The following is a 14390-nucleotide window of genomic DNA, read 5'->3' as shown; positions in this document are numbered from 1 at the left end:
TATATTAGACAAATCCTGAAAAGGATGGAAAGTTGTAACTTCTTAACTAGGACCCCCTATGTTCTTCCACAGTAAAAGATAAAATATTCATAATATAAGTATGTGTCTACCATATATACAGCACTGAGAGTGACATAAAAGACACATTCTTGGTTTTCTACAATCTAATGATCTAATTGGTTTAAGAATGCCCCCTTATCTTCCTAAGGATTATGTAAAAATACTGACTGAATGAATGTCAACATTTATAAGGTTCTGAAGTTACATGTGCCAGAGGTGCTATTTGGTACATCAATAGCAATATTCCAAGTAGCTATTATAAGGTAATTCACTTAACCATTATTAAAGTAAAGTCCGTTTTTCTTACTGTAGTTTATTTTCTATAAAGATAATTAAATTAAATACTTACAACTAAGTTTTTGAAGACCAAGTTTTTATATAAAGACATGTTTTATTTAAAGGTGAACTGGGGGGAGGAGCAACACAACAGAGGAGCAGGAGACCTGAATTTCATCTGGTCCCAGGAATTAAGCTAGTTAGTTATCAAACCATTCTGAACACCTACAAACTCAACAGGTGATCAAAAAAAAAGAATAGCAGCAATTCTATGAACAGAAAAGAAACAACTTTCTGGAAAGTAGGACATGTGGAGAAGTGAATCTGAGGTGATATTTGGGAAAACAGACCAAAGAGGAGGGAGCCTCCCTCAGCCAGCTACGAGCAAGTGGTAGAGCAACAGAGCACAAAATCTGAACTTTTAGAAGTCCCCTCTGCTGAGGGACATCACTCCAGCGGTAAATTAGGGGTTGGAACCCTCGCTGGGACAGTGTGATCTCAGGATGCTCAGGGTTACAGAAGACTGGGGGGTGCCTTAGTGTGACAGAGCTCCAAAGTATCAGAGCAGGGAAGCCAACTGCAAAGACAGAGCCGAGGAGAGGGCTCTCAGCTTGAGGATGCCATAAACCATGATCCACATCACAGCTGGGCCACTACTCTTTGAGCAGGGCCCAAAAAGCCACAGATATGGGGATGCTCCCCCTTCCTCCCCGCTGGAGAAGTGGCATGGGAGCACACCACAGGAATCTGCTAGGTTCAGAAACTCCAAATGGGGTCATATGCCAGAGATAGAAAAGCTAGGTAACAGGCCAGGTGAGTACGGAATATGGCCAGAGACCAGGGAGACAGGAGTGACTGACTGCTTTTTTCTAAGGGTGTACTGAGTTCCTGGCTCCTCCTGCGCCGGAGACTGGCAGGCCACCATTTTCATTCTCCTCCTCCAAAGCTGTAGGGAAAGCTTTCAGAGAAAAGCTACCAAGAGCAAACCAGAGCAGATTACTTAGCCTCGCCCCTGACAAGGGCAGTGCAGTTCTGCCTCAGGCAAAGACATCTGAGAATCACTACAACAGCTCCCTCCCTTAGAAGACCAGTAAGAACTCCAGCCAAGACCAAGTATACCAACTTCAATGCTAGGGGAACACAGTGCATAGAATTTATGACTTCTCCCCATGATTCCTTAGTCTTTCAAAGTTAATTTTTTTAATTTTATTTTTTTTCTGTGTTTCTTTTTTTTTTTTAATTTTTCTTCTTTCTTTTTCAACCAACATCTTATCTTACCAATTCCCTTTTTAAAAACTTTTCTAATTTTCATTTTTACACTCATATTCTATCCCTTCATTGTATTTAACCCTATTTTTGTATACATATAAGTTTCTCTTTCTTTAGAATTTTGGTATACAGTTTCTTCTCTAGTGTATGGCTTGGTTCTATTATCTTACCTGATCACATTCTCTAATTTTTTTTCTTATTTCTTTTTTAATTTTTCTTTCTTCTTTCAACCAACTTATCTTATCAATTCCTTTTCTAAAATCTTTTTTAACTTTCATTTTTACAATCATATTCCATCCCTTCATCGTATTTACCCATAATTTTGTACATATATAAGTTTTTCTTTAACATTTTGGGAGACAGTTTCTTCTAACAGACCAAAATACACCCAAAATCTAGTGTGTGGCTCTGTTCTATTCACCAGCCTAATAATATTCTTTTTTTTTCTTTTCCCCCCAGTTTCAGGTCTCTTCTGATTTATTTAATATATATTTTTTCTGGGGTCGTTGTTACCCTTTGAACATTTTGTTCTCTCATTCATCTATTCTTCTCTGGACAAAACAAAACAGAAAAATTCACTTAAAAAAAAAAAAAAAGGAACAAGAGACACTACTGAGTACCAGGGACATAATCAACATGAACATTAGTAAGATGTCAGAACTAGAGTTCAGAATGACGATTATAAAGATAAGCCCAAGCTGGGCATGAGAAAAGCATAGAAAATACTAGAGATTTCTTCTTTCTGGAGAAATAAAATCTAACCAAGTCAAAATTTAAAAGGCTATTAATGAGACACAATCAAAAATGGAGGCTGTAACTGCTAGGATAAATTCTCTTCTGAGAGAATTAGTGATATAGAAGAACAAATGATGGAGAATAAAGAAGCTGAGAAAAAGAGAAAAAAACTACTGGATCATGAGGGAAGAATTTGAGAGACAAGTGATACCATAAGATGAAACAGTATTAGAATAATTGGGATCCCAAAAGAAGAAGAAAGAGAGAGGGGAAGAAGGTATATTGGAACAAATTACAGTGGAAAACTTCCCTAACCTGGGGAAGGAAACAGGCATCAAAATCCAGAAGGCACAGAAAACCCCTCCTCAAAATCAATAAAAATAGGTCAACACCCTGATATCTAATAGTAAAACCTACAAATCTCAGAGACAAAGAGAAAATCCTGAAAGCAGCTTAAGACAAGAGGTCTGTAACCTACAACGGTAGAAACATTAGATTGGCAGCAGACCTATCCACAGAGAGCTGGCAGGCCAGAAAGAACTGGGATGATATATTCAGGGTACTAAACGAGAAACACATGCAGCCAAGAATACTACATCCAGCTGGGCTGTCACTGAAAATAGAAGGAAAGAAAGAAAGCTTCCAGAACAAACAAAAAGAATCAGCAATCACCAAACCAGCCTACAACAAATACTGAAAGGGGTCCTCTAAGCAAAGAGAGAGCCAAAAGGTAACATAGACCAGGAAGGAACAGAGACAGTATACAATAATAGTCTCTACATAGTGCATACATACATAGTACAACACAATGGCACTAAAATCATATCTTTCAATAGTTACTCTGAATGTAGATGGGCTAAATGTCCCAATTAAAAGATATAGGGTATCAGAATGGATAAAAAACAAGACCCATTGTTATGCTATTTCAAGAGATTCATTTGAGACCCAAAGATATCTCCAGACTTAAAGTGAGGGGGTGGAAAACCATTTACCATGCTAATGACATCAAAGAAAGCTGGGGTGGCATTCCTTTTATCAGACAAATTAGATTTTAAGCCAAAGACTAAATAAGAGATGAGGAAGGACACTATATATTTTAAAAGGGTCTATCCAACAGAAGATCTAACAATTGTAAATATTTATGCCCATAACATGGGAGCAGCCAACTATATAAACCAATTAATAACATAATCAAAGAAACACACTGACAATAATGCAATAACAGTAGGGAACATTAACACCCCCCTCATTGAAATGGACAGATCATCTAAGCAAAAGATCAACAAGGAAATAAGAGCTTTAAATGACACACTGGACCAGACGAGCATCACAGATATTCAGAACACTCCATCCCAAAGCAACAGAATACACATTCTTCTCTAGTGCACATGGAACATTCTCCAGAATAGATCATATCCTAGGTCACGAATCAGGTCTCAACAGGTACCAAAAGACTGGGATTATTCCCTGCATATTTTCAGACCACAATGCTTTGAAACTAGAACTCAATCACAAGAAGAAGCTGGAGGGGCGCCTGGGTGGCTCAGTGGGTTAAGCCTCTGCCTTCAGCTCAGGTCATGATTTCAGGGTCCTGGGATCAAGTCCTGCATCGGGCTCTCTGCTCAGTGGGGAGCCTGCTTCCCTCCCCCCGCCCCCCACCTCTCTGCCTACTTATGATCTCTCTCTGTAAAATAAATAAATTCTTAAAAAGAAGAAGAAGAAGCTGGGAAGAACTCAAATACATGGAGGCTAAAGAGCAACCAGGTTGACCTGATTGAATGGGTAAACCAGGAAATTAAAGAAAAATTTAAAAAATTCATGGAAACAAATAAAATTGAAAACACATCTGTTCGAAATCTTTGGGATGCAGCAAAGGTTGTCCTGAGAGGAAAGTATATAGCAATACAAGCCTTTCTCAAGAAACAAGAAAGATGTCAAATACACAACCTAATCCTACACCTAAAGGACCTGGAGAAAGAACAGCAAAGAAAGCCTAAATCCAGCAGGCGAAGAGAAATAGTAAAGATCAGAGCAGAAATCAATGAAACAGAAACCAAAAGAACAGTAAAACAAATCAATGAAAGCAGGAGCTTTGAAAGAATTAGTAATATTGATAAACCCCTAGCCAGACTTAACAAAATATTGAGAAAGGACCCAAATTAATAAAATCATGAATGAAAGAGAAGAGATCACAACCACCACCAAAGAAAATACAATTATAAGAACATATTATGAGCAACTATATGCCAACAAATTAGACAATCTGGAAGAAATGGAAGCATTCCTCGATACATACAAACTACCAAAAGTGAACCAGGAAATAAAAGGAAACCTGAACAGACCCATAACCAGCAAGGACAATGAAGCAGGAATCAAATATCTCCCAATAAACAAGAGCCGAGGGCCAGATGGCTTCCCAGGGGAATTCTACTAACATTTAAAGAATTATAGATTCTTCTGAAACTGTTACCAAAAATAGAAATAGAAGGAAACCTTCCAAACTCATTTTATGAGGCCAACATTACCTTGATCCCAAAACCAGACAAAGGCCCCACCAAAAAGGAAAATTACAGACCAATATCCCTACCCTAATGAACATGGATGCAAAAATTCTCACCAAAATACTAGCCAAAAGGTTCTAACAGTACGTTAAAAGGATTATTCACATGACCAATGGAGATTTATTGCTGAGCTGCAAGGTTGGTTCAACATCAACAAATCAATGTGATACAATACATTAACAAAAGAAAGAACAAGAACCATATGATACGCTTAACAGATGCAGAAAAAGCATTTGACAAAATACAGCATCCTTTCTTGATTAAAACTCTTCACAGTATAGGGATAGTGCATATATACCTTAATATCATCAAAGCCATTCATGAAAAATCCACAGTGAATAGCATTCTCAATAGAGAAAAACTGAGAGCTCTTCCCCTAAGGTCAAGAACATGGCAGGGCTGTCCACTATCACCACTGATATTCAACATAGTACTAGAAGTCCTAGCCTTAGCAATCAGACAACAGTGAATTATTGGGACTTTATCAAGATCAAAAGCTTTTGCATAGCAAAGGAAACAGTCAACAAATCCAAAAGACAGCCAACAGAATGGGAGAAGATATCTGCAAATGACATACCAGATAAAGAGCTAATATTTCAGATCTGTAAGAACTTATCAAACTCAACACCCAAAGAACAAATAATCCAATCAAGAAATAGGAAGACATGAACAGACATTTCTGCAAAGACGTCCAAATGGCCAACAGACACATGAAAAACTGCTCAACATCACTCAGCATCAGGGAAATATAAATCAAAACCTCAATGAGATAATGCCTCACACCAGTCAGAATGGCTAAAATTAACAAGTCAGGAAATGACAGATGCTGGCGAGGATGTGGAGAAAGGGGAACCCTCCTACACTATTGGTGGGAATGCAAGCTGGTATTGTCACTTTGGAAAACAGCATCGACGTTCCTCAAAAAGTTGAAAATAGAGTACCCTATGACCCAGCAATCACACTACTGGGTATTTACCCTAAAGATACAAAGGTAGCAAACCAAAGGGGCACATGCCCCCAACTGTTTAGAGCAGCAATATCCACATAGCTAAACTATGGAAAGAGCCCTGATGTCCATCGACAGATGAATGCAAAAAGAAGATGTGATACACACACACACACACACACACACACACACACGAATATTACGCAGCCGTCAAAAAATGAAATCTTGCCATTTGCAACAAGAAGGACAGAAATAGAGGGTATTATGCTAAAGCAAAATAAGTCAATCAGAGAAAGACAATTATCACATGATCTCACTTATATGAGGAATATGAGAAATAAGGCAGAAGATCACAAAGGAAGAGAGGAAAAAAATGAAACAAGACAAAACCAGAGAGGGAGACAAACCATAAGAGACTCAATCTCAGGAAAAAAAGAGAGGGTTGCTTGAGTGGAGAAGGGTAGGGAAGTGGGTGGCTGGATGATGGACACTAAAGCGTATGAGCTAGTGAACTGTGTAAGACTGATGAATCACAGGCCTGCACCCCTAAAACAAGTAATATAATACATTATATGTTAATAAAAAAATTAATTAAAAATAAAAAATAAAAGTGAAGTAATATAATTCACATGTATTTGTAGAATTCAAATACACATTTGATTTCATTAAAGAGTAACATGAATAAAAACAGGTGAGATTAGATCTAAATAAGCATATAAATAATGACTAATTCAATTATCATAACAGCTAGACAAGATAAGTATAATCATTATCTCTATTTTATAAACAAAGAAACGGAGACATAAGGAGGTTAAAGTGATTTGCTGGTATATGGTAGTGTCAGGATTTGAATCCAGGCTCCAGGGTCCAGTTTTTCAATCACCATACTAAACTACCTTTTTCAAACAAAACAAAGTACATGTGTTTATATAATTTACATCTAGTACACATTTACATCTAGTACAAATTTTACATCTAGTACATCTAGTACATTTGCATGTATTTATACTTCTGGAAATAGATTCAAGTAAGTTGCCTTCTACCTAGTGTGTTCTTTTTCCTCCAGACATTAAGAAGAATGCAAAATATCAGTTACTGATAAATTACTAACCATTTTCCTATTAGATATTTAAAAAAGTAAATATCTATTGTTTAAAATATTTACAATATATAGCAATACTCTGCCTCTGATATATGACTGCCATTTTGAAATAACCACTGTACAAAAGCATATTACAATAAAAATATATGCACACATACATAGGAATACTACTTTTTTTGTATTTTACATTTTATACTTTAATTATGTAAATTAGCCAACATACAGCACATCATTAGTTTTTGTTGTAGTGTTCAACTAATTACTTTCTTAAAAAGAAACTGCACCATTAGAAATTACACCGGATACTAAAATATTACGCAAGAACTTTGAAATAATAATTACATACCTAATTTTCCCCTGTTCTGTCAAGTCTCCATCACTATGCAATATTGTAGTTAGCAATCTTAAGGTAGATGTTCCTGATTTACTGTGATTATTTTTCATTCCAAGAAGCCATCGAACCATCATTTTAATAGCCTGAATCTATTTAAAAGACAAATTGACAAATACAACATTACTACATTTTAAAGAAATTCTGTATCCACCTTAAATAAAATGAAATGGTTTTAAGGGATGCTTTTTAAGAAAAGGAAAGGAAAAAAGAGTCATTCTCTTCTTTATATATCAAGATAACGGAATGTCTTTAAGATGTTTTACCCTCCCACCCAGGCAACTGACAAATGAATGATTTAACTAAAGACTGGTTCTTTTTGATTTTTTAATGTTTCCCCACCATAATTTCTGTTCTTTAGAACCCACAGTAAAATGTTAACTTCCCTAGTCAGAAAACTTAACTTCCCAACTGCAAATTATATCCCATTTTTGTGCTACATTTTATAATTATGAAGTACTTAAAATTAAGTACTTTAAACACTGTTATTGCCTCTAATGTTTCTAACAACTCTTTTTGATGGGGTGCATATCACCTCTTTTTCACATATTATCTTAGCTTTCAACAGATCTATGTCTTAGTAGCTGAGTGGGTCTTGAACAGTGGCATGTGGCAGACACTCTTCAGATCCCTTTTCTGGGCCATTTATTAAGCATAAGCTTAATTGCACGAAGCCTCCCTTCTAGTCCAGAGTTGCTTGACCTACACAAAACTGCTGCTTGACACCAATGCTGAGAAAACAGGTTTATACTGGAACTCAGAAGTATCAAGCATCATTCCATCAGCTACTCTATAAGGTCTGCAGAAACAGTATTAGCATCTGAAACCGGAATAACATAACAAAGTAGTTCCTAATATAAAATATAAACCAGTACACGCATATATACATGACTGGATTTATAAGAAACTACAATGAGAAAAACAGTATTTAATATATTTGTTCCTGGCCTACACACCTTGGACAGTGGAATGAGATGAGGTCTACATGACAGACTATATCATTTTAGTAAATCAATACTCTCTACACTAGTGATTAGTTTTTACCTATTACTTCGAATTCAAGGACTAACAGGTTGAACTTTTTTAAAAATCAAAACAAAAGTTTTATTAAATCTCACGGAAAAGATAGTCTTAAAACCTGGATGATCATTTTTACTTAACAGGAGAATGTACACAAGAGAACGGGCAATGTCTTTCACCCTAAAAGGTTGATAACTAAGAAGCAGCAACTGGGGGCAGTTTCAAGCACTTTTTTTTTTTTCCCAAATCAGATTATGTGCAGCTGCCCATAGGGCCTCAGGTTTCTCATTATTGCCTTACACTCTCAGAGCACTTGGGATGATGTCATACAATAAATATAAAAACTTGGGTGATTTTAACAGCCATATCTTTACAACAGGAATAAAAATTTTAACACTTTAATGATAATACAATCTGGTGGATATATTGGTGTATTAAATAGAACTATGCATATCACTCACTTTGACCATTGTCTCAGGAGAAACTTCTTCATCTGGAACCCAAAGTTTAGTTGTCTTTTTTCCTGGGAGCTAAACAAAAATGAAGGACTTTAAAAAATATATTAGAATTTTCATGTTTAATTAATATTTAGTGAATGAATGAAATCTTTACCTTCTACAGTGACAGTCATTACAGATCACTAAAATACCTCATCTACTTTACAAAAAGGTTGAAAGACTTATCTTCACTAGTACCCACATAAAGCACTTACACATCCATCTGCAATTGGTTCTTTCCAGGTGTGAGGTAGGACTGACTTTATCTTACATATACTTCCTTACTTAGCCTTTGAGACTAATGATTCAATTATTTAAGGTGGCTGGCAAGAAGCAACAAAAAAATCAATACAGCAAAAAAGCGTAGTTCTTAAACAAGGGAAAGGGTATATACAAAAAATCATGAGCAGAAGAAAAATTAGAAAGGTTTGCAGTTGACTGTAAGAAAACAAGATGCATTAGTATCTTTGTACCTAAGTCCCACCAAAATGGCAACACACACACACACAAACACACACACACAGCAGGGCTGGAAAACAAAAAGTGTCAAAAAGAAGGTCAGAACCTTTAGAATAATTTTAAAAATGCAAAATATACAGTAAAAATATTAACAAGGCTAGATTCACATCTCCATAAAAAGCAGAGAATGGAAACATTTCCCAAAAAAGTTAGATTTTTTTTTTCCACAATCACAGCATAATCCTGAGATGATAGAACGCAGGTATTTCAAGATGTGCATTTGCAGTGACAGCCAGGAAATTAAAGCAAGGTGACAAAAGAGCCGAGCTCAATCCTGGAACACTGGAGATCTAGTGTACCGCCAGCTGACAGGAGTGACTTCCAAAAGCAGCCTGGGAAACAAATCAAATAGCAGCTCAGGTAACCTTCTGGCAACAGGATAGGTAGCCCCAACATCCAGAAGGCAAACTCATCAAACACATAGAGTTTAGGATGCATTTACATTGAGAAGCGCCTTCGAAGTAAAAAGTGGAAATAATGAAAAAACAATCACATTAGAAACGTTCTGATGAAATTTCTGAACTACAGAATATTAAAAAGATCCTCAAAGATTCTATAGGGGAACCTTCCAAATAAGAAGCAAGAATCAGATCAACTTCAGATTTCTCAGCTACTAGACATGATGCCAAAAAACAATAATCTGGATTTTCTGCAGCCAAGTACCCTGAAATACAGGATTCTAGTACTCAAGAATAAGGGAAAAAAATATTTTTAGCAAGCTAGGACAGAGAGAAAGTTTCCAAATTATAAGCCATTTTGAAAGAATTATTCAAAGATATACTCCACTAAAATATTTAATTCATAAGAAAAAATTCAAATAGCATATATTATTACAAAATAGAAAGTTATTATAAATAAAACCAACAGACTATCAGATGGTTCAAAGATAATAATATAAAACCAAAACAGATGCAACAAAACCAATGACAGAGAAAATCTAAAAATAATAGGATGAAACAATATACTAGTCAAGATAATAAAAAACATGAAATGGGCTATGGATTTAATTGGGATACTGGTATAAACAGGATATTGAAGTTTTTTTTTAAATCTTATTCCACAGTAAGTTATAAAATTAATGAACATTTGGACAACCAGCAGAATAGTACCAAAATAAATCAAAACAAAAGTGACTTAAAAAAAATAAAAGAGTAGAGACTGAAAACTTTGCCACCACAGAAGATTTAAATATACCACTTTAAAAAAAAACTGGTAGATGAAGTTGAAATGAAAAATAATAAGCAGAGGAAGCACATAGAGAAATATAAGGAAATTAATATATAGATAAAACATTCAAGGATTAGAAAACAATCAAAAACCGGAATTCTTTAAAAAAGAAAGAAAAGATTTATTTTGGAGAGAGCACACATGCATGCAGCTGTGGGAGGCACGGGGAGAGGGAGATGGAGAGAGAATCTCAAGCAGATTGACACCCTGAGCACAGCTTGATGTGGGGCTCAATCCCACATCCTTGAGATCATGACCTGAGTAGAAACCAAGAGTTGGAAACTCAACCAACTGCATCACCCTGTTTTGAAAGAAGATGAAAACTATAAAATAATACTCCAAATCAACCACAAACATAAAATGCAATTAAAAAAATCAAAGTACCTAACAAAGTTGTATAAGAAAAATTTTTTGAATTTTCTTTACAAAGAAAATTGCTTTTGACACTTTAATGAAACACATCTTGTAGATGAGCAAACAAAGCAATGGTAAAGAATAGATGCTATACACCCTATGACAGGTAACAATAAGAGGATTGAAAGAAAGAAAGGTTACTCAAGAACTTTTGATGGGAAATTTGGTTGTCCTATGGAGGTAAAAAGAAATGAAATCCTTAAGACACAGCACGCAAACAAACAAATCAATTCCAGATGGATTAAATTTTTTAAGTGTGAAAAGAAAATCTCAAGACTTTCAGACCATATGGGAGACTATTTTTATGACACTAGAGTAGGGAAGGATTTCTTAAGGATGTAAAAAGCACTAACTACAGAAGAATGATAAATTTAGCTATATTAAAATTAATAATTTTTGTTCAAAGGACACCATAAATGAAAAGGACACACCATAAATGAGAGTTTATGCATTTTTATGAAGCTATTGCAACATATACCTGAAAAAGTATTAATGTGTATAAAGATTACCTATGAGAAAAAGACAAAAAGCCTAGGGAAAAAAGGCAAAAGGCCTCAAAAGAAATTTCAGAAAGAGGCAACATGAATGGTGATGAGACATAAAATTTAATTAGTAACCAGGGAGATGCAAATTAAGACCATAATGAGACACTATTTTCCAACTTTTAGATGGGCAAAAATTAAAAGATCTGACACTAATGGGTCCAATATACTGTTAATAAAAAATAAGTTTTAACAATGATTTTGAAAAGTAATTTGGGAATAAAATGGAAAAGTTAAATGTGTGTACACACTGTTACTCATCATTTTCACTTGTATAAATATAACCTAGAGAAATTCTTGCTCATATGCATCATGCAGCCTCTCTAAGAACCTTCACAGGAACACTGCTCCGAAGAGTAAAGAAATGGAAATATTTCAAATGTGCACTAAGAGAATAAATATAAGAAATTTCACACAGTGTTAATACACAGTAATGAATCACGTACAGCTAGATGCAGTAACAAGGGAAGGTTATTCAAAGAAACAAACGTGTAATGATAAAGGCAAGTCAGCCAAGAATATATATGGTATAACTCATAAACCTCAAGAATAAGCAAAACTAAACCAAGTATGTTATTCAGAGACATACACGTGCCAAAGTGGTGTTTTGTTCTTGTTAGGGAATAGTAAGCCCCAATTCAATACAGCAGTTACCTGGGGCAGAGAAGAAACAAAAAGAAAAGTCTAGAGAGTAATAAACCAGGAACTAACAGTGCACAATATTCACTGTATTGTTATAAAACAATTACACAAATGTTAAATATATATTCCTCTGTACATATCAAATATAACATTAAAATAAGACAAATTAATGGGTTAATATTGGTGAAAGTTCTGTTCTGACAAGAGCCGATTAGGTTTTTTTTTAACCTACCTTCCATGGAATAAATGGAAATGCTGGATAAAAGATCTTTTTAAAAATCAGTCTGAAGGTGATAAAAGAGCTACCAAAGCAGTGAGAATTTGCCAGGCAAAGTTTCAAAGGGGGAATGAAATCAAGATTTGAGTCTGGCCCTAGGACTGCTTTTCTCATACAAATGATAACTGATTCTGAAAGTGAAAGAGACTTAACAGGTTGAACAACATCTGCATCACTGTCAAAGAGCAGGAAGGAAAAAAATTGGAAATCTGGGTCCAATAAAGAACAGAGTCCCTGTTAAATACCTCAGAGTTCTGGGTGGCTCCCTAATAGATATACCCTACACATAAAGGTAACCAGAAAAAGAATTAGCCTGTCAAAAACTGAAGCCCAGTTTCCAGTTAGTACACTCTTGCCTGGACCAAACTGATCTGACAATAGCTCAACTACCTGTCAGAAGTAAAGTTAAGTCACCTCCAGAAGAATTACAAAATCATTCACGGCCTCAGATTATCTGAACACTCTTCACAGGCAAAGTCTACCATGCAATCAAAGTAACATGCATATAAGAAAAGATGTGACCAAAAAATAAGAGAAAAAAAAACAAGACAAAGAGCCACAGGAGGTCTAGAAAGTAAGGCTGATATAAACTTCAACATAATTAAAGAAGTTCAACAATTCAATGGCAAGACAGAGAATTCTGGCAGGGAATTAAAAGCTATATTAAAAACCACAAAGGAATTATAACATTGAAATATAAAATAAGTGCTATTAAGAATTCAGTGCATGGGTTTAACATAGGATTAGACAAATCCATAGAGTAAATTAGTAAACTCAAATGCAGGTCAGAAGAAAACAAAATGATACATGAATAGGGGAAAAGTACATAAAGGTGTCAAACAGCTGGATCACTGCAAAAGAAATTGTATGTTTTTAAGTGTATAGTTAGAATTGCAGTAAGAGAGGAAAGAGAATATGATACAAAAATTATTCAGAACTTTTATAAGACTTCAAAGCTATACATTCAAGAAGAGCTACAAGCCCCAAGTAGGATAAATACAAAGAAAAGCACACCCAGACACATCATCGTGAAACTGGGACCAATGCAAAACAGAAAAGATTAAAAGCATTCAAAGCAAAAGGAAAACCTTCAAAGGAACTCAGACTGTCAGACAATTTCAAGAGTAAAGGTAAGGAAATGGAAGATAATGGTACAATATTTTTAAATTACTGAGGGAGGAAATATACCAGGCTAGAATTCTAAACCTGAAGAAAATATCCTTTAAAAAATGAAGGCAAAAACAAGACATTTTTCAGGCAAATAAAAACTGAGAGACTGCATCAGCATTAATCCACACTAAAAGAAATACTTCTTTTAATTCTTCAAGTATAAAGAAAATCATCACATAGACAAAAAGAAATGAAAAAATAAGAGAAATGGAAAAGATGTTGGTAAGTCTAAATAAACATTAACTGTAGAAAATATAATAGTGATGGTCCTGTGTGAACAAAAGCACAAAAAGCATCAGGAAATAAAGGGAATTAACGTATGATCAGGTTCCTAAAATACTGAACCTGCTGTCCTGAAAGTTTAAAACAGACTAATCGATACTGGCCTTCAGAACTCAAGGGAGAATGCTGTATCCTCTAGGACAACTACTAAAAGAATAGGAAAATGTAAAAACCAAGTCACTAAAGGGGGAAATGGAATAAAAGTATTTAATCAAAAACAAGGAAAGAGGGGTGCCTGGGTAGCTCAGTGGGTTAAGCCTCTGCCTTTGGCTCGGGTCATGATCTTGGGGTCCTGGGATCAAGCCCTGCATTGGGCTCTCTGCTCAGCCTCTGCCTGCCTCTCTGCCTACTTGTGATCTTTCTCTGTCAAATAAATAAATAAAATCTTAAAAAAAAAAAACAAGGAAAGAAAGAAGAATAAAATGCATACAGAACTGACAGAACAAACTGAAAATAAAAA

The 14390-nt window shown here is 35.2% G+C and overlaps 1 protein-coding gene across 6 annotated transcripts in view; it reads right to left on the bottom strand.

The window, feature by feature from the left end:
• Positions 1–14390, bottom strand: part of PDS5B (PDS5 cohesin associated factor B) — a 195502-nt gene that overhangs the window by 30087 nt on the left and 151025 nt on the right. For all 6 annotated transcript variants that reach the window (XM_047723117.1, XM_047723120.1, XM_047723121.1 and 3 more), the window contains exons 22-23: positions 8822–8890; positions 7296–7432 (exon numbers count right to left, since the gene is read on the bottom strand). In XM_047723117.1, the coding sequence (XP_047579073.1) occupies positions 7296–7432; positions 8822–8890 (206 nt within the window). The remainder of the gene's footprint in view (positions 1–7295; positions 7433–8821; positions 8891–14390) is intronic.

The sequence above is a fragment of the Lutra lutra genome, chromosome 3 (genome assembly GCF_902655055.1).
Source record: "Lutra lutra chromosome 3, mLutLut1.2, whole genome shotgun sequence".
Lineage (NCBI taxonomy): Eukaryota > Metazoa > Chordata > Mammalia > Carnivora > Mustelidae > Lutra > Lutra lutra.
Note: the sequence above shows the minus strand (reverse complement) of the source record. Positions and strands in the feature narration are given on the sequence as shown.